Raw genomic sequence first — 21,269 nt, 5'->3', positions numbered from 1 at the left:
CCACCTACTGCTGGGCTACCTGACTTCTGCCCTAAGAGTCCCAGTGGCCACCAGTTACCACTAGGGGTGTGGGACAGGGTGGGATGGGAAGTATGGGTCAATGGGGGCAAAAGATGGGAACAAAACTGGAATCAGTTGGCTCTGCCTCTCATTGTCTCTGGGCTAACTCAAGATAGGAGCATGAGACATTTAATCTCAAGGTCGTTGGTTCGAGCCCCACATTCGGCAAAAGATTCCTACATTGCAGGGGATTGAGCCAAATGACCCTTGCATTCCCTCCAACTCTACAGTTCTATGAATCCACCTGCTGTTGTTCTGGCCCAGCAGTTTCAATGGGTGCTAGCTACACTTAAAATATCTTTACTTTGTCTGGATTTCACCCAGATGACCAATCTGTTTGGTGTTTCACATCTACAGTCATACCTCGGGATGAATACGCTTCGGGTTAAGCATTTTCGGGTTGCGCTCCACAGCGACCCGGAAGTAACAGAGTGCGTTACTTCCGGGTTCCGCCGCGCGCGCATGCGCAGACCATCAAAATGACATCACGCGCATGCGCAGAAGCGTGACCTGCGCACACGCAGAAGCGCGGACACGGGTTACGTGCACTTCGGGATGTGAACGGGGCTCCAGAACGGATCCTGTTCACATCCTGAGGTACTACTCTATATGTAAATACACACTTTACTAAAAGGTAAAGATGTTTATTACTGGAGATTTTTCATGAACAGCTTTGAACAGATAAGCAGAAACAATGCAGGTAATAAAAATACTTTTAGAATGTGGTGCTGATTTCCTGCTGTGTTCTTTATACCTACAGATGGCAACTACTTGCCTCTATATAGACATAGTGTTTGCTGTTTTCTATCACGTTAACATAAGCAGAATGAATGGATTCCTCATGGTACTTGATCCCAGCCGACCAGTCCGTAGCAGAGCGGAGCACCTAAACAGGGAAAGATCAGATGTTCTTTAGCATTATATTTAATAGCTGCTTTTTATATGAAGTGCCTTGATGCGATTCACACAATGAAAATAACATTAACATTAAAAACCAGCAATAAAACAAGGCCTAAAATGCTTCTTTCTATCTATCTATCTATCTATCTATCTATCTATCTATCTATCTATCATCCATCTATTCCTTGTCTTTTAATCATCCATGTACCAGTCAAGTTTTTATCTCGTTGCAATCACCTATCCTCGTTGCAAAAACCGAGAAACATTGAATCATCCTGTTTTGCTAATTCAGACCTGTGCTTTAAGAAAAACATTTGAGATTATATATATATATATATATATATATATATATATATATATATATTGTGTGCTTGCTTCTAAAAAAAGAAAAGAAAAAGCCATTAATATGGCTAATAATATATTTAAATGTACAAAAGAATCTCTAACACTTCTGTCCTCTTAGGTAGGTCAATATTCCTTCCACGACGCAATTAGGAAACGAAAGCTGAGAGGGAGCGCTTTTGGGGAGTCATATAATAAGCTGCCAAATGTTGAGTCAGACTATTGGTTCGTATATAGCTCAGTATTGCCCACACTAGCTAGGGATCAGGTTCATTGAAGGACTGTGCCTCCCGTATACACCTTCCCACATCTTAACATTACATGAGGTCCTTTGCTGGCTGCCCCTGCCAAATGAGGTTTGTGAGGTACCTATGTGGGGCAGGGTATTTTCTGTGTTGGCACCTTGATTGTGGAACATCCTCCCTAGAGAAGCTGGCCTGACACCTAAGTTGGGGTCTTTTCAGCACCAGGTGGAGATTTTTTTCCTTTCCCCAGGCGTTCCAGTCTTAAAGTTTCAATGTTATTGGGGCTTTTAAGATCTTCTATACTCTTGATGTTCCCTGCAGCTAGTTTTAAATCTAGTTGTAGGCAACTGTAGGGAACATCAACAGTATACAGAAGATCTTAAAAGCCCTAATAACATTGAAACTTTAAGACTGAAACATCAGGCAATCATCTGGGGCAGCAAACCAAACTAGAATCAAGCCAGGACAGTTTACCTTCCCACCACAGTGGTACCTATTTATCTACTTGCACTGGTGTGCTTTCAAACTGCTAGGTTGGCAGGAGCTGGGACAGAGCAACGGGAACTCATTCGTTCCTCATTTGCACCCTGGAGAGGCTTACCTGCTCCAGGGGCTATGGTCCTTTCAGCAGCTGCCATTTTATTTATTGTTTACGAATTGATTATATGTAAACCATGCTATTCAGCCAATACTGGCTCCCAAAGCAGGCAACGATTTGGATCTAAACACAGGTGCACTATAACTAGGGATAAGTTCAGAGTGTGCATTTGGGGATCATCTGTCCTGGCTCCTGACAGATCCTAGCTCTCTTTCCCCAAGATGGAGATGGAACAGAAGGAGCTGCAGATGAAGTCAGAGGCTGACGGATGATGATCTGTAGAGTCTCCTGGCCCTTGGCAACCAATGCCTGCCCATTTCTGCAGCTGGTACGTGTTAGGATTTTTATCAATCCGAGCTGCTCCAGCTGTACCAGTGAGTGTTACTATGATTTGTATACATCACGTGAGTGTCTGAGAGAGCGTGAGAAAGGAAGTCTGTGTTATCTCTTCCTGCTAAGTACTATTGGAAGTTAGTTTCACTTCTGCATGCAGTTCTGTACTGGTGTTTAGAGAGCACAGACGTACTGATGGAGTCTCTGTATATAAGACTGTAAATAAAGTAGTTTTAGAACTACGATTGAGTCTTTCCTTCTGCTATGATATGCCAGAAGACTGGCATGCTCTTTTCATGAGAGAAGGGACGCCAATCACCGGTCTCTCTGGACTGAGGGAGATTTACAGCCAGGGAGGAACACCAGAGAGATGCTCCAAAGACCTGGGAAGTTGGCAGCCATTCCTGGGGGGTGTTTTTCCAACAATTCTGAGGAAAGAGAACCTGACAAGTTCATCTCATCCCCATTGCAGCAACCGACACTGGCTTCTAATACTGAGCAGAGAGCTCAGTGGCAGACTGAGTCCACACAGTTCTTCAGAAGATCATTTGTGCAAAAATTCTATACAGTCAGGACCAAGGAGTGCCTCATGTCATTAACGAAATTCAAGAGATGTAACAGAGAACTCGAGTACAGCTTATCCCAAATATTCAACATCATCCATGAAACCCCATAAATCTCAATAGAGACTAAAGAACCTTATGGTTACAAAATACAGCTATAATAATACTTTCAAAGACTTTCTGTCCTGCCACAAGGACTAGTAATTTAGGCTGCAGTCCTAAACATGTTGACTACAGAGTGGGACTCACTTCTGAGTCATCGTCCTTAGGATTCCTCTGTTATTAGTTGAGGTTCTCTATAGCTATAGGGTGGCTCTGTGGGTTAAACCACAGAACCTAGGACTTGCCAATCAGAAGGTTGGTGGTTTGAATCCCCGTGATGGGGTGAACTCCCGTTGCTCGGTCCCAGCTCCTGCCAACCTAGCAGTTCGAAAGTACGTCAGAGTGCAAGTAGATAAATAGGTACCACTCCGACGGGAAGGTAAACGGTGTTTCCATGCGCTGCTCTGATTTGTCAGAAGCAGCTTAGTCATGCTGGCCACATGCTGTATGCCGGCTCCCTCGGCCAATAAAGCGAGATGAGCGCCACAACCCCAGAGTCGGTCATGACTGGACCTAATGGTCAGGGGTCCCTTTACCTTTACCTATGGCTATGCTTTTAATCAAGAACTGTGAGTGCTAAAAAGGAGGACTGGAGAGGAAACATCTCCTTTACGGTGTCTCCTGAGATGTCAAAGATCTAGTGCAGTCTATTAAAAAGAAATGGCATTTGTTCTAGTAGTTTATGGCAGTTTCAATTTAAGGAGTGTTTTACAAGGCTTCTCATGAGAAGTCTAAAAGCTCACCTTACGCCTGTGTGTGTGTGTGTGTGTGTAAGTTGTAAATTGCCTACAACAAATGGCAGCCTTACCTGCACGCTGGCACACACGGCGTCGGGGACCTGGTACTTCAACTCGTCAGCCGTTTGCTGAGATTTCGGCAACAGAAAAGGGTAGGAAAGGGATCTGTATTTGGGCTTCATGATCTTGGAAGGAAGAACCACAAAATAAGCATAAAATACACTGTCAGGCTTGCATATGTTCAGTTTTAACATCAAGTTACTATCCTATACATATTGCCCATATGCCACCAACCTGACAGGGTTGCCCCAGCCCACTCTGGACAGCTCCCAACAAAATACTAAAAGCAGAAGAAAACATCAACCATTAAAAACCTCATAGAATTTGTGAATGCTTCCGTATGCAAGCCCATATCTCTGTGACCAACCCCACCCCACCTAAACATCAGAGAGAAAGTTTCTTGCCCACCTTCCCTGTCTACTGAAGTGGTGCAGTCTATTCTCACACCTTAAAGGTAAAGGTAAAGGACCCCTGACAGTTAAGTCCAGTTGCGAACGACTCTGGGGTTGCAGTGCTCATCTCTCTTTACAGGCCGAGGGAGCCGACGTTTGTCCGCAGACAGTTTTTCCAGGTCATGTGGCCAGCATGATTAAGCCGCTTCTGGTGAACCAGAGCAGCGCACGGAAACGCCGTTTACCTTCCCGCTGGAGCGGTGCCTATTTATCTGCTTGCACTTTGACGTGCTTTCGAACTGCTAGGTGGGCAAGAGCAGGGACTGAGCAACGGGAGCTCACCCCGTCGCGGGGATTCAAACTACCGACCTTCCGATCGGCAAGCCCAGGGTTCAGTGGTTTACACCACAGCACCACCCGCATCCCATTCTCACACCTTAGAACTCTCATGTTTTGTCCCCTCCTCATTCTGCTGCCTTTGTAGGTCAAGCCTCAGAATGTGGCTCTGCATAGAACTCAGCGTATAAACTAAGAAACTACAATGAGATAGTTATGCAGGCTCAGGTCTTCCATCAACGCAAACTCACCTTTGTGAAGTTCCAGCGCTGAATGAAATGCCGAGCCACATCCCGGGCAGCTTTCCCGTGCACCACCGAGGCAATGTCGTGCCATGGCATCCTTGGCATGGTGTAGCGATCAATGAAGTCTATGTAGGCGGAAAAGGAAGCGTACATGATCTACCTGAGAAGTATCACCTGGAATTTTGGTCCAATTTGCACTATGCATTTAAAGCAGTACAGTGGTACCTCAGGTTAAGTACTTAATTCATTCCGGAGGTCCATTCTTAACCTGAAACTGTTCTTAACCTGAAGCACCACTTTAGCTAATGGGGCCTCCCGCTGCTGCCGCGCCACCGGAGCACGATTTCTGTTCTCATCCTGAAGCAAAGTTCTTAACCCGAGGTACTATTTCTTGGTTAGTGGAGTCTGTAACCTGAAGCGTATGTAACCTGAAGCGTATGTAACCTGAGGTACCACTGTATCATACCACTTTAAATGGGCATAGCCTACCCCAAGGAATTCTGGGAACTGTAGTTAGCTATGGGTACTGAGTGTTGTAATGAGGCCACAATTCCCTTCATGAAGATACCCTCTCCAGAGATTTCTGGGAACAGGGACTGATAGTTAAACCACTCCGAGGTAGAATCCACACATGTATAAAAAAAAAGTTGTGAAAATGCTTTCTTTATTATTAAAAAAAGTTTTGAAAAATATATTGAATTTGCCATAGCTCACAATCGCCATCTAGTGCCATGTTTGTATAATGCACTTTACAACACACTTTAAATGTTTTATCTGCAGCTGAGTCCTGAGACTTGTAGCTCTGTGAGGAGGATAGGGGTCTCCTAACAGCTCTCAATGTCCTTGACAAACTACAGCTCCCAGAATTCTTTGGGGGAACCCATATAATTGTGCTTTAAATGTGTAGTGCTTTAAAAGGGGCCCCAGATATGCTTCCCATAGGTATTTGCTTGGGTAATGTGGCAAAGAAGGTGCTGGTATGATTCAGCAGGTATTATTACACTACAGACTCACTGGCTCATAATGGAGATGTTCCATAAAATCAAGTGCTGGTTAAGATGCAGCAGGAAATGAATTAGTCAAAGCACTTCCCTCCTCCTCTTTCAAGCCATTAAAGAGATTGCAAGATTCTACTTCCAGTTTAAAGCTAACCATACTTTCCAATAATGCTCAATCTGGTTTGCTTATGCTCTGGTTGATTAACAAAGATAACATCCCTGTAGGGCTGACCCTGCAATGCAGCAGGTTAAGTGCATCAGGTTGTTCTATGAGCAGGAGAATAGATGAAGGCAGGAACTGGTGTCTGAATGATGCAGCAAGACTTTTTGAAGCGCTGAGCCTAGCCATGGGGTGGGACACTATTTAGGCAAAACGTCTGGGGCCAGCACTAAAACCATGACCTGGTCTGATTTGTTCTCACTAACTAGAATTCAAACAAACCAGAGTTCCGTATATTTGAACGCCATCAGGAACTGTGGTTTGTTTAAAACCACAGGCAAAAACTTTCAATATCCGCTGGTGCACAAAAGAGGAGGTGGGGGAGGGCATGACCCTAAGGCTCATCATGACACATTCATGTAGCATGAAATCATGGCTCACAGAATCATAGCCTGTAGAGATAGAAGGGACCCCAAGGGCCATCTAGTCCAACCCCCCACAATCTCAACTAGATCCTTCATGACAGATGGCCATGCAACCTCTGCTTAAAAATCTCCAAGTAGGGAAGGATGCATGTTACATTTCAAATGTCCAATTGTGTGGAGCTGGGGGAAGGCTGGGAAAAGTTGTGATAAATGCTGGGATCCTGGAAAAACTGGCTAGGGCATCTTAACCCACATTCAGCTCTCTTAAAAACTATGTGGACAACCTTCAAAGATCTGTGCTCAATAGTGTGGGAGTTGCTGCCCCAATAACTACTCTATTCCAAACTTAAAAATGGAAAGCGTAATGCTGGTGGTCAACAAAAGAGGTTGAAAGACTCTCTCAAGGCAAATCTTTTTTAAAAATGTAGTATAAACACCAACAATTGGGAAACACTGGCCTGCGAGCGCTCCAGTTGGAGAACAGCCTTTACCAAAGGTGTTGTGGACTTTGAAGATGCTCAAACTCAGGATGAAAGGGAGAAACATGCTAAGAGGAAGGCACACTTGGCAAACCCTCACCATGATCAACCCAGAAACCTATGTCCCCACAGTGGAAGGACGTGTGGATCCAGAATTGGCCTCCACAGTCATTTTGGACTCACTGTGAAGACCATGTTCATGGAAGAAAACCTTACTCGGCTACAAGGGATAATCAAAGAAAGAAGCAGCAGCAGCAGCCCCAATGTGCTGTGTGAACTGAACCCAACACACCAAGGAGCACCAGTTTGGGGAGTTTCCCCTGACCAAAGACAAAATGGGTGCAGAAATGATACTGGTTCCCAATTGCAATAGTGCTTACCAGCAAAGGGTTTATCAAGCTGAATCCAATCTTTAAAGACAAAGTTGCAATAATCCTTCCCATGCCAGAACCTGGTTTCACCCAGAAGCTCTCCAACGCCAGTTTTCATGCTCCGGATAGAGCCTTTATCTGCCCCAAACAGGAAAACACACAGATTTATTGGAGAACTCAACAAACTGCACATCAACTTTACCCCACGGGCAACACCCAGCATGGATACCAAAGCTAGTCCTTGGTTCAAATTGCACAGCAGCCAGGAACTCACCCTTCTATTCTCCTTTGCTTTCTTTCCTAATTCTTTCCTTTTACACCTAGAAAGTCTTTTGCCATTTCTAATTTTGGCACTGTCCTTAGCAATTTCAGTCCTTTTATAAACAAACAAGCCCCGAAGCAAGCAAATGGGTTGAAAGCCTCAATTGCTCTATCTGTGTTATGGCTGCCAGTAGCACCTTAAAGACCAACTAAGTTAGTTCTTGGTATGAGCTTTCGTGTGCATGCACACTTCTTCAGATACACAGTATCTGTGTATCTGAAGAAGTGTGCATGCACACGAAAGCTCATACCAAGAACTAACTTAGTTGGTCTTTAAGGTGCTACTGGCAGGAAAAAATTTTTTTTTGTTTTGACTATGGCAGACCAACACGGCTACCTATCTGTAACTATGTTATGGCTATAACTCTTACACACGACTGCTGAAAGGATTGCCGATATAACGTATGCCGATATAACGTATGTCGGCACTTCACATACCCTTGAGATCCAGCACCATTAGGTCCAGTCGTGGCCAACTCTGGGGTTGTGGCACTCATCTCGCTTTATTGGCCGAGGGAGCCGGCGTCATGTGGGTCATGTGGCCAGCATGACTAGGCCGCTTCTGGCGAACCAGAGCAGTGCACGGAAACGCCGTTTACCTTCCTGCCAGAGTGGTACCTATTTATCAACTTGCACTTTGATGTGCTTTCGAACTACTAGGTTGTCAGGAGCAGGGACCGAGCAATGGGAGCTCACCCCGTCGCAAGGATTCAAACCGCTGACCTTCTGATCGGCAAGCCCTAGGCTCTGTGGTTTAACAAACAGCGCCACCCGCGTCCCTGCTTTGAGATCTAGGAGGAGATAAACACCACAGCCCTTCTTGACTGAACATTCATGTGACGCCAAAATCTGAAGTCCTTCTTGCCTTATACCCACTGTCCATCAAAACAGTGAGGACCTACTCACTGGAATCGCTGTCTATACTGCTCACGCTGTCTGCGTGGTGTAGGCCGTGCCGGTGGAGCTGCTTGTAGATGCTGAACCTGGCAAATCTCTTGGGTTTCCCTATTCCTTTCATCCTCAAAGGGTCCAGAGATTCGTCGTTGTTCTCCTGCAACTGCAGCTTTGTTGGGAGCTCTGGTTGAGGGACGGTGGCTGGCTGTTCATCAGTGGGTTCAGCTGAAGGCTTGAGGCAGGAAAAAAGACAGGTTAAGGGCTCGTCTAAACAGTTGTGGTGGTGGTGGGGAGAACATGGTACAGTCTTCAAAGGCCGTTTTGAAGGCAGATGGGCCAATAAAATGACTGAACACTCACTCCTGCAGAAAGCTAGAAGGGTTCACTTATAAGATGAGGTATGGACTAAAAAAATGGAAAATGGGGACATAATAATTAGAATATAACATTAAGTATGGTTGAAACAAGGTTTTGAAATTGCTGAATCTGATTGGAGTAAAGTGGAACACAAAAAAGGGGGATGTGAGGAGGTCAAGACAGAGGGGCATGGAACTTTACAAATTTAAGAAAGAGTGTTTTTCTTTTTTCTGGTTTTTTTATTTTTCTTCTTTCATTTTTTTCTTTTTTCTGTCACATATTGTTGTTTTTCTTGAGCTTTATGTATGGAAATGATACATTTTGAAATGATGAATTCTTTGTTTTCTAAAACTTTAATAGATATGTATTTAAAAAAAAAAAAAAGAAAGCTAGAAGGGTTCATATACTTGCACGCGAGAGGCTATTGGAAAGGTTGATGGGCTGGTTGCATGCATCCACGAACGGCTCTATCAACCACATTCTCCAAGCAATTGCAAAGTCAAATTCTCTCCCATGAAGTCAATCATAGACCCATAGAATTGTAGAGTTGGATAGGACCCCGAGGGTCACTAGTCAAACCCCCTGCAAGGCAGGAATCTCAACTGGAAAAGGGAAGAAGGAGATGCTCCTAGCCCCCCCCAACTGTGGGTCAGCCTAAATGAGGGCCGGGACCAGGGATGCAAATGCACATACAGCAAAAAATGTGTATATTTTTCATAGGTAAAGGTAAAGGGACCCCTGACTGTTAGGTCCAGTCGCGGATGACTCTGGGGTTGCGGCGCTCATCTCGCTTTATTGGCCGAGGGAGCCGGCGTACAGCTTCCAGGTCATGTGGCCAGCATGACTAAGCCGCTTCTGGCGAAACCAGAGCAGTGCACGGAAATGCCGTTTACCTTCCCGCCGGAGCAGTACCTATTTATCTACTTGCACTTTGATATGCTTGCAAACTGCTAGGTGGGCAGGAGCTGGGACTGAAGAACAGGAGCTCACCCCATCGCGGGGATTTGAACCACCGTCCTTTTGATCGGCAAGTCCTAGGCTCTGTGGTTTAGACCACAGCGCCACCCGCGTATATTTTTCATAGCTGGATACAAAAATGTGTTCATTAGGAGAAATTTGCACTAAAATGCTAAGGATTTTTTTTTTTAAATCAAATTGCAGATTGCTGCAGAAATGTGAAGAGCTGAATTTAAGATTTAAAAAATGAGAAATGGAGAGAACCAAAACCGACAGATTCATCTACCCCAAGTATGAACATGGAAGCAATCTCAGATACAGCTCTGGAGATCTATGCATCTCCCAGACCAACAGCTATGATTGTGGGATCTGGACTCACTGAGAGGTTAACCACAGATGCAGACTTGGTCGCTGTCATTCGTTTGGCGCTGCCAACGTCGGTCAGTCGGTGCTCATTGTCATCCCACCTGCCATAAGCCAAGTCGATGCCTCCGACAAAGGCTATGGACTGGTCAATCACCACCAGTTTCTCATGATGAGCCCACAAATAAACGGTTGAAGACACGTGATCTGGGTGCCTCATTACCTGCATGGAAAAGAGAGGGGAGAAACCCAACTTTAAGCTCAGGTTATGTTGCAAGAAAAGCTGCCAATGGTTTTCAAAGACAATTTCTAAATCCCTGAGAAGACTTTACATTTCACGGTTACAATTTACAAGTGAGAAAAGCAACATAATGTTACAGTGTGGGAGGTTCTGTTCGGTGTACCAGACAGTCACCTCTGTCCTCTCCAGCATACTCCATTACCTAATTGAGGGGAAACTGCTTTGAAAATGTCACACCTATTATATATATTAAAAAACCATGGCATCCTCTCCAAAGGGGCTGTTTCTTCCTAAGTTGATCCTGAAGTTACAAGCTCAGGATGGTATAGTAACGTATTTTTTCGTGCATAACACGCCCCTATGTATAAGACGACCCCCTCTTTTTTTGGACCGCAAGAAAATAGTCCAAATAGCCGTTAATCGCTCTACAGCATGCCCACCACTGCAAATCGCACGCATCGTCGTGGCCACCAATCGGCTGCACGCTCGCTGCCAAAAGCCCACTTGCCACCTCGCCGCAACCACAGCCAATTGCACGCATGCCTCGCCGCTACCATAAACAGATGGCCCAATTGCCACAGCCAATCGTCAGCAGGCCTTGCCGCAGCAACCAATAACACACCCAAACGCCGCTCCCAATTTCCTGCTGGCTACTGCCATTAATCGCCCATTCCCCCTCTGCTATCCGTGTATAAGACGAGCCGAAATAATTTTGCCTATTATTTCTAAGGAAAAAAATATCGTCTTATACACAGGAAAATACGGTATTTCTTTTTTTAATATGAATTTTATAAAAGGAATTAATAAGCATGCACATCATAAAGGGCATGAATACCTTGATGTTGGAGTGCAGGTGCATTAAGGTACGCTTGCTGTACTCACTGTTGATGCCAAGAGCAAGCTCCACCTCTTTATAGAGCATCACAAAGATTTTCACCCCTTGTTGCTGTCAAGAAACAAAACAGGAGTTACGACTCTATGCAGATCTGACCACCAGTCAGAAACAAGATGGTTTGTGGTCATTTTATAACACACTCTCTTTCGTTTGCAAGACCAAATTCCAGGTCTCCCACTGTGGAGGAAAACAGAAGTCTGTTGCCTGTGTACAGCAAACAAGGTACAAAAAAAAATAATAATTGTATATCTTTTCCTTATTTTGCTTCTGCTAGTCATGAATGGCATTTCCCTAGATAAATCTGCCCATATACTTAAGCCATCATTCTCCAGACCCACCTTATGGTGATTAACTAGAAGCAGGGTCTTTTTGGTAGTGGCAAGCTGCTGTGGAATTTGCTTCCCAGGGAAGTTTATGTGGACTCTTCTCTCATGAGCTGCTGTGGCAAGCTACTGAGCTGTATCTAGCAGCTTCTCAGTGAACTATTCTGAGGCCCTGGACTGACTCTGTCCATCCAGACTAGCCATTGGATCTTGTAGCACTGGCAGGAGTATAAAAGGACTTTCTGTTCCGGTTGAGCTTCACTTCAACAACAAGGTCTTCCTGAGCTCTGGAGTGTTCCTATATCCTTAGTTGTTCTTTGGTCCTGACTTTTGGCTTATTCCTTGGTCCTGTCTCCTGATATTGACTTACAGGTTGCTTCTTGATCCTTCCACCTGATTTTAACCATGGACAAGCAAACATTCAGGTTGGCAGAGTGAAGACTGCAGCCACATCGTTGCCACCTCCAGAGAAACCACGATCAGTAAATCAAGAAACTTGGTTGCAGCTCATGGTTCTCCTGGGAGAGACAAACTACCGGCCTAGGTCTGGAGGTAATGGGGAGTCAAACCATGGCTTAGCCCAAGAGAAAGCAGGAACAGAGGAGGAACACCATGGCCACAATCTTTGCACCAGAAACCTGCACATTTGCTTGTTTGAGCTAAGCCATGGTTTGGCTTAGAGCTGCATGCAAACTGGATCTCTCTCTACAAGATAATACTAATACTAATACTAATACTAATACTAATACTAATACTAATTTATTATTTATACCCTGCCCATCTGGCTGGGTTTCCCCAGCCACTCTGGGCAGCTTCCAACTGAATATTAAAAACAATACAGCATCAGACATTAAAAACTCCCCTAAACAGGGCTGCCTTCAGTTGTCTTTTAAAAGTAAAGTACCGTATTTTTCGCCCTATAGGACACACTTTTTCCCCTCCAAAAATGAAGGGGAAATGTGTGTGCGTCCTATGGGGCGAATGCAGGCTTTCGCTGAAGCCTGGAGAGCGAGGTGCGCACCGACCCCTCTCACTCTCCAGGCTTCAGGAAGCTATCCGCAAGCCTTGCAAGCCCGGCGGGAGGTCCCGTGGGCTCGGAAGTCTTGCGGGCAGCAGCCTGCAGCCCAAAGCATGGGGCGCCTTCCGGAGGGCGCCCCGTGCATCGTGTAGGTGTCCCCAAGCCTTACGGGCCTGGCGGGAGTTCCCGCGGGTTCGCAAGGCTTGTGGGCAGCAGCCTGCAGCCCACAAGCTCGGGGGACAGCGGGGAGGCGCAGCATGCCTTCCCACTGTTCCCCTACCTGGTTTGGAGGCTGGCGGTGGGGAGAAGCAAGCTTGCTTCTCCCCATCGCCAGCCCCACAAGCTCGGGGAATAGCGGGGAGGCGGAGCGCCGCCACCCTGCTATTCCCGGACCTGGTCTGGAGGCTGGCGGGGGGGAGAAGCAAGCTTGCTTCTCCTCATCGCCAGCCCCACAAGCTCGGGGGACAGCAGGGCAAGCCGCTGCCCCACGGAGGCTAGAGAGGCTGTCCCTGGACTTCTGGAGGCAGCGCCATCGGCAATGGCGGATTCCCTCTAGTCTGGAGGGAGAAGCTCCGCGGAAATCGGGTCTTGCCGCTACGGCGAAGCGGGACCCTTTCGAAAATCACAGGCGGGTGAAGCCTGTGACCGTGGGACTCGGCAGGCACCTTCAGCGCCCCCCCAAATCGTGAAGGATCCCTGCGAGGGGGTCCGGAGCATAACGGGGAGATTGGCGTGGTGCTGAGAGTCAATTGCTCTTTCCGTGGAGTGAAGCCATGCAGCTGTTGCCGGAGAGCGCTGACCTTTTTCCTGTGACAATTCGATTACCAAACAACTACCCGTGAGTAGGTGAAGTTTTAAAGATTGGGATTAAAGGGAAAAAAGGGACTAATTTGGCACTGAAGCGGGAAGGTGTAAACAGGAAGTCCGCCTTCCGCTTTCTGTATACAGATCAAAGCAAAGACTGTCTAAGCGAAGACCTGGAGAGTTGCGCTTAAAGTTTTAAATCCGAACGTCAAAGCAAAAGAATTCCCTCCCCGAATTGCAGGAGAGGGGAGGGAAGAGAGGAAAGTAATTTATTTGCCTGCAAAAAAAAAAAGACAAGAAGGAGAGAAAAGGGAATAAAGACCACCACTTAATCCCTGGGAACGGATTGCCAGGATCGTTAGAACTGTTATACTGAGAGACGCACTATTTATGGACAATGTAACTTTTTGACAGCTAGCTCTGCAAAGGAGATACTTGTTAAAGGGCTTCTTTGGACTTGAAACTGTTGCCTATTTTGTTGAAGGGGGACTTTGGAAAAGTCGGAAAAGATATTCTATTGCAATATTAGAGAGGCTGTCCCTGAAGGCAGAAGAGGGAGACAGAGCGCTCCGTCTCCCTCTTCTAGCTTGGGGATGGCTGCGCAAACCTGGGGGGGAAATAAAATTTTTTCCCTTGATTTCCCCCCCAAAAAACTAGGTGTGTCCTATGGGCCGGTGCGTCCTATAGGGCGAAAAATACGGTAGTTGTTTATTGCCTTGACATCTGATGAGAGGGTGTTCCACAGGGCAGGTGCCACTACCGAGAAGGCCCTCTGCCTGGTTCCCTGTAACCTCACTTCTCGCAGTGAGGGAACCGCCAGAAGGCCCTCAGCGCTGGACCTCAGTGTCCAAGGAGAACGATGGGGATGGAGACGCTCCTTCAGGTATCCTGGACCGAGGCCGTTTAGGGCTCAGCACCAACACTTTGAATTGTGCTTGGAAACGGGAGCCAATGAAGATATTTCAGGACTGCTGTTATATGGTCTCAGCGGTCACTCCCAGTCACCAGTCTAGCTGCCACATTCCGGATTAATTGCAGTTTCCAAGTCACCTTCAAAGGTAGCCCCACGTAGAGTCTATATTACAGGTCTATATTGCAAAGGACATTCATTTTAGCTGGTCTATGCTGGTCTATGCTTTTAAATGTTTGTTAACGGTGCTGCTATTGTAAGTTTTTCTTGCACTGTGTTTTATAGCCACTTTAGACTGGCTATAAATAATTATATAGCTAAATAAAGAATACTTTAATAACCAAAACCTCACTCTAACAATACTGCTCAGTGTTTAAAATCTCGTTAGCCCCCAAAGCAAGAGTGAGGAACCTTTGGTTCTCTAGTTGTTGATAAACTACAACTTCCATCAGTTCCAGAAAGCCTGGCTAATGATCAGAGGTGATGGGAATTGAGGTTTAACAACATCTGGAGAGTCAAAGGTTCCTCACACCTACCCTAAAAAATACTAATCACAGGACTGGCCTAGAAATCCCAAGTTCTGAAATCAGAACAAACTCGCCCCCGCCTGCCATGTCCAAGAAAACTCTTCTCCCCTCTAGTGTGATAAAGAATCTTGCGTTCTCTCTGCATCTACTCGCTACTCTTTCGTGAGTCTGAATGTTATGGATTGTTTGATTTCTATCTCAGTCCCAGAGTGCAAGGCAATATTCAGGGAAGGAGCCCATTTGCCACGAAGGGAGTAATCCTTTCTGACCCGTAAAAGCTTGAGAAGGCACTTAAGGTTCTCCTGACCGAGCCCTTTTATGATGATGACAGAAAGATCCCATTAAAATAATCTTTCACCTCAAGCTCAATATCACGCTCCGGCCCACATAAGAATAGAGTATGGAGTATGGAGACAGCCAAGCGAAATTCTCTCCTAATTAGATCTCTATCTCCCTTGGAGGAGATTGATGCCAACCATTATCCGTGTAATGAGAATCCATTCTGAAAGCAGGCACGTATTATAAATCAGGCTGCATTGCGATGGCAACTTCTCAAAAAGCCAATTTATGCTATCTACCGTTATCAACGTTTATATCATTCGCAGTTGGCCAAAGTGAGTACGCAGAGAAGTGTACAGCCAAGACCAGGCAGGAACACAGGATTAATGACGGGCAAGCCTGCTTCAGTTTACAACAAAAATCAGCTGGGCTTCCTAAGAGTTCATATTAAACACCTATAAACTCTACAAAGGTTCTGGAACCCTGCATCCAAGGAAGACTCCTAATTGCTACCTCTTGTTACTCCTTCTCCCGACCTCAAGGTATGGCTGTTTCGGAGGGGGAACAGGGTTTGGTAAGACCATCAGGATGCCGGTCAGACACAGTGGCGTAGCGTGGGGGGTGCAGGGGGGCCGGCCGCACCGGGCGCAACATCTGGGCGTTAGGGTTAGGGGGTGCAAATCCACGGGTTAGGGGGCACAAATCCACGGGTTAGGGGGTGCAAATCCACGGGTTAGGGGGCGCAAATTACTTGCCTTGCCCCGGGTGCTGACAACCCACGCTACGCCACTGGTCAGACATCCCTCAATGCAGAGCATCTGGGCAAACAATGACAATTAACACACAGGAAGTTCATAGATATAAGAGAGGAATCCCTTCAGGAACTTCCCCTGATTGCTTTCTGCCTACATGTTCTCAGCCAAGGGGGATTAAGGAAGCAGAGGAAATATTTAGAGCCTTTAAGAGAGCCAAGATGGCTTTTGGATTGCTCTCCTCTACTATTTTATGGCTTACATACTTACTTACTTACTTATGTATGTGTGTTTGCCTTGTGCAATTGTCAACATTCATTCTATATTTGAGACCTTAGAATTACTATAACACTTCAGTTTCATCAAGTGTTTACAAGTGAACCACCCTCTTTCAGCCTCAGTTTCCCATCTGCAATATGGGGATAACACTGGCCTAGCCATAGGCGCTAACTCTATGGGGATGAGGACACCTCAGCCCCCTAAAGTATGTGGGGGAGGCTTAATAGTGGTGTTGGGCCTTGCCAGGCCTAGCGGTCTCCTCCCGACATACGTGATGTCACAAGCGTGTGTCACATGTGTGATGTCACACACACACGACGAGCTCCCACCCCAAGTCAGGCGGAACTCAGTGCCTCTGGGCTTAGCTTTCAGAGCTGTGTAAAGACTCGGAGAGCACAGCAAACTTACAGCTTTCCGCCTCAAAATGCAGTCTAATCTCCAGCGGTTGCCTTCCACCACTGGCCGTTTCATGAATATCTCTGGGCTCAGCCTGAAAGAAAGAAAGAAAGAAAGAAAGAAAGAAAGAAAGAAAAGTTGGTTGCACTCACTTCAAATATATTTTCAAATATAAGCATATCTATTGGAAATTGTTTTTATTAGCCGTAGTACTAGTAGCAGATCTATTATCTGCCCTTCAAAAGCAAGTCCCAGGGCAGGGTACAACAATTAAAAACTCAGAATTAAAAACAGTTTAGCATGTTACCTTCAGAAGACTAGGGTAGGTTCTGAAAACACAAATCTCAGGCACCAAAGGCCACTCCTACCTACATCTGTAAAAACAGCGTATCCGCCCTGATGCATTAATAAATAAAAAGCCCCTTGGAATGATTTATTTTCTGAATGTTCTTTTTATCCATTGTTTTCAACAATGCTGCAGTATATGTGACGGCCGACATCTGTGATTGAGTCAACAAATCTATTGTTTGTGGAGTGAGCTCACGGGGGAATTTGTCACTCAAGTTCTGAGGAGGAGCAGCAGCAGAAGCTCCTGTTAAATCCAGAGCACATGCAGGACACCATGCTATCTTAGCCAACATGAATTATTCTGAAATTACTGCAGCTGTTTTGTAAATTAGACCCGAATCCATTCATGCAGCGCAAAACGTAATGGTGTTTACTTTCCAGTGGGTGCCGCAAGACGTACTGCCCTGTACGTGAGCATAGGGTGGCAGCACTTAGGGCAAATTCAATATGTTGAGGGCTGCCATATTTATCATTTGTAAAGGAATGGGAGGTGTGCTTTTCCCCCTCCAAAATCAAAAGGTACACACAGGTGGTGCTAGGTGAATTGAATCTACTGCCCCATGCTCCACCTTTCCAATGAATCTTTTTTCCAGCCTGAATCCATTGCTGAAAGTGAGCCATAAAGATGAGATAAGTTCCTGAAGTGTTGGAGCTTTTCGGTCACAAATTTGGGGCATGAAATCAGGGGTTGGGACGAAATAGGGCGGTTTCAGATGATGAAAGCAGATTTTGGGGTAGATTTTGGGTAGCCATTTTTTAGGTCCTAGCATTTTCCACACACAAAATTGCCTCTCATATCAAGGCTATATTATGCAAGGGTGGTGGTGGTGGTTTGCAGTGGGGGCTAAATTGATGGTATTGGTGGTTTTTTGTTGTTTTTTTAAATACATGTTCAAAATGGAAAAGTGCCCAGCTGAAAATCACTAGAGGCTGGTTCATTAAGCTGAATGGAGCATTGGAGAATTCTGATGGAAACAGAAGCTTAAATTGCCAATGTTCACTTTTCCATCCCACATCCGAAATGCAAATCAGTTCGATAGATATGATCGCCGTTTGCTGTTACAATTTTCAGTCTCCAAACAGTATGGAACTGATGATGTTTCCTTCCCATCGAAATGAATGGTATGGAGTAACAGAATAATTACATAATTAACTGTGTAATTAATTACATAATTAACCATGTAAAGTTCTGCCAAACAGCTGACAGCAAGAGGAATAACAGTTTTTTTGTCAGAAGTCAAATGAATGAAGAATGGAAACAGAGCTAAATATGGGAAACATGGATGAGAATGGAAATCAGTGCCCTCTTGCCCCACCAACCTCAGAATTTCCAAAAGGCGGTGCTTTGTCCTGGATCTTAGGCAATAATAAAAGCTCAACAACTCTTGCTATGTCCTGGTTTTTACTTTTTGAAATATGGCAGCCCTACCTATTTCCCTCACAGAGTGGTTTAACAATCCACCTCTCTTCTCGGGGAACTATGGGAACTGGAGATCTGCAAAGGAAAGTGGTCTCTTCTAAAAACTCTCAGCACCTTTAACAAACTACAGCTCCCAGAATTCTTGAGGGGAAGCCGTGACATCAGAGTGCCTTAAATGTATGGTACAAATGTCGCCTTACTAATGACCAGTCAAGGGATGATCCTGCCGGTCAACCTACTGTTAGGTCTCCTTACCTTCTGCCCTATCACTGCCACAAATGTTACCAGGCAAGCACTACAGAAACTTGCAAATAATCCACACCCTCCCTCCCTCTCCAATTTTGCCAACTGTAAATGAGCCGTCAAATTTTTTGGGTGTGGGTGGGTGACGTTTTCACTCAGTCCTAGTTCCGCTTGCCTCACTTCTATGTTGGATATTTAGATGTAAATATTGCCCTTTATATGGGAACAGAACAAATGTGTGTGAATAATAATAATAGTGGCTGTCACTGTCATGTCTATCTTAGCCCTTACTCTGGGTGGATAATGATATTTCCATTCCTGTCAAATGGAAAATCCAGTCTGCACCAGTGCTTGAATGATAAGGGGGAAGTGGGGAGCTGGAAGATTCTGGAAACAGTAGCTTAGAGAACTGGTAGAAAAGATAAACGGGCAAGTATCCGCTCCCCTGTAATTTGAGCACCAGTCTTTGTGCCTCACATCTTTCAATTTGGTTGCTAAGTGCTAAGAGAAGGCAGCTTATAAACCTCGATTTTTCACAAGAAGGTGAAAACGCAAACATGGAAAACTAAGCACTGGTTGAAAAGTTACTTTTCTCTCTCTCTCATTTTCATTTTTGGCTGGTTCCACTTTGGTTTCCCGGCCAAGTGTCCTGAAAAGACCTTTACAGCAAAGCAACATAAAACACCCTGTCTCTGCGAAGGTTGTTTCTGTTTCCAAAACATCTGATCCTGCTGTTCAGCCTCCATGCTGAAAGGGCCCTTAACAGTGCTGCCTTAGACCATTTTAATGGAAGGCAGTCAACCCAGTGTCCTCCAGATGTTTTGAACTACAATTCCCATCAGCCCCTAGTCAGCATGGTTTGTGATGTAACATGAAATCTAGCTGGATTTTTCTGAACCCCACAAACCTGGTTCCGTCGCTGGTGGCATGAGGGCCGTGTGGGCATTGAACACTTTGGCCTTGGGACCTGCTGACTGGGGGGGTGCATAGGAGTTCCAATCCAAAACCTCTGGTTTTGGCAAAGGGAACGCTTTAGGAAGCAAATGTGTGTGTTCATGCAAGACAGATGGAGATAGAGAATCAAACCGTGCAAATTAAATACTAACCACCAATCTGTGATGAAAATCTCTTCTTTGGCAGCTTCCATGGCATTGGCGACGTCTTCAAAGTACCCTTTTGCATTTACATACCTAAAAGCAACGACAGTAGTTTGATTTCTGTCCAACTGAGAGGGAAAGAGAGGAGGAAGGGGAATAGCAGAGGTATGCCCAACAGGCCTCATACGGTTAACCTTTCATGTAGTTTGGGACAAAGACAGAGGGGTACAAACAGATATGAATAGAAGAGTCATTCGGTGGCGGCGGGAAGAGAAGCGACTTCATTCGCCGCTCCTGGCAGCTGCCACCCCCACCCCAAAATAGCTCCCGGCCACTGTGTGAGGTGTCTGTCGTCTGCTACACACACAGACTGAAGGTTAAGTAATTTATTTATTTTCAAATCTACAGTATGAACAAAAATAAAAAAGAATGAACTGATTATAATTTTAATGAATGTGTTACAAAACAAATGAGTTTTGACAACAAACAAAAAGTCTATCCAGAAACCAAGAAAATTGCCCTTGTGTGCCTCAAAAGAATATTTTGGGTCACTAGAGGCCAAAGTAGATGTGATGTAGGAGTGCTCCTTTTTTTGGAAAAGAAAAGGGAAAAAAGATGATGATGATAAAATTTATTTATACCCCACCCATCTGGCTGTGTTTCCCATGCATTGATAAAAGCGCTAACACAAAATGGTGCAATGGACAGAAAAAGAAAAAGAAAAAGAAAAAGAAAAAGAAAGAAGAAATACTTGTGTCCTGTAGTGGTGAGGACTGTCATAAAGAAAAGTCCTGAATGTAGGGCATCCATACATATAACCACCCACTTAATGTAATGTAATGTAATGTAATGTAATGTAATGTAATGTAATGTGATGTAATCAAATAAAATACAAAATAAAATAAAATAAAAGCAGCCACAATAGATTGGGACCAGAGTGGTGTTGTTGTTGTTGTTTTTTAAAAAAACCTTTCCCTGCAGTTCCCTTTCCCCAGTTGAAACTCTAGCATAATTCCTGGATGTTTACTCCCACTGGACAAGGAATAGCTTGAAGGGGAATTTTGCTCGGCAATTTACTAAATCTTAATCAAGGTGTAGCAGACAGTTTCATTAGGAAGGCCAATTTCCCAGAAAAAGCTGAAAGGCAGAGATTCTTCGCAGTATAATTACATCACATTTGGGGGTTTGCACACTGGGGTCCACAGAAACTAGCTTAGAGAACAAGATTGCTGCCTTCCCCCCTTTTTGATGGTATGGTTCCTGTGTCATCAACAGGCAGACAGTAAACAGGTTTTGCACCTCATGCCGGGAAAAGCTATGAGAGCAGTGAGCCACCTCTTACCACTTTGCCAAGGTGTTCTCCTGGACAGCTGCATAAGAGCCAAATCTGTGATGTTTGAGGAAGTTAGTGCCGTTTTTCTGAATGAATTCTTCTATCCCTTGGCACCACCAGAGAGCATGTCTGTAGCTGTTGCACTTCAAAATCAGTGACCTGGAAG

General features: G+C 45.2%; 1 protein-coding gene across 3 annotated transcripts in view; it reads right to left on the bottom strand.

Annotated features, from left to right (window-relative positions):
* PLD1 (phospholipase D1) overlaps positions 1-21,269 on the bottom strand; it is a 133,612-nt gene that overhangs the window by 27,064 nt on the left and 85,279 nt on the right. For all 3 annotated transcript variants that reach the window (XR_014547956.1, XM_083613155.1, XM_083613154.1), the window contains exons 10-19: positions 21,113-21,262; positions 19,780-19,863; positions 16,675-16,756; positions 11,315-11,425; positions 10,255-10,461; positions 8,574-8,793; positions 7,356-7,484; positions 4,920-5,038; positions 3,952-4,065; positions 836-946 (exon numbers count right to left, since the gene is read on the bottom strand). Coding sequence is in view for 2 of the 3 variants with exons in the window: in XM_083613155.1 (XP_083469281.1) it covers positions 836-946; positions 3,952-4,065; positions 4,920-5,038; positions 7,356-7,484; positions 8,574-8,793; positions 10,255-10,461; positions 11,315-11,425; positions 16,675-16,756; positions 19,780-19,863; positions 21,113-21,262 (1,327 nt within the window). In the remaining variant the exon portion in view is untranslated. The remainder of the gene's footprint in view (positions 1-835; positions 947-3,951; positions 4,066-4,919; positions 5,039-7,355; positions 7,485-8,573; positions 8,794-10,254; positions 10,462-11,314; positions 11,426-16,674; positions 16,757-19,779; positions 19,864-21,112; positions 21,263-21,269) is intronic.

This window comes from Podarcis filfolensis (genome assembly GCF_964270895.1).
Source record: "Podarcis filfolensis genome assembly, chromosome: 5".
Classification (NCBI taxonomy): domain Eukaryota; kingdom Metazoa; phylum Chordata; class Lepidosauria; order Squamata; family Lacertidae; genus Podarcis; species Podarcis filfolensis.
This window is presented reverse-complemented; position numbering and strand designations above follow the sequence as displayed.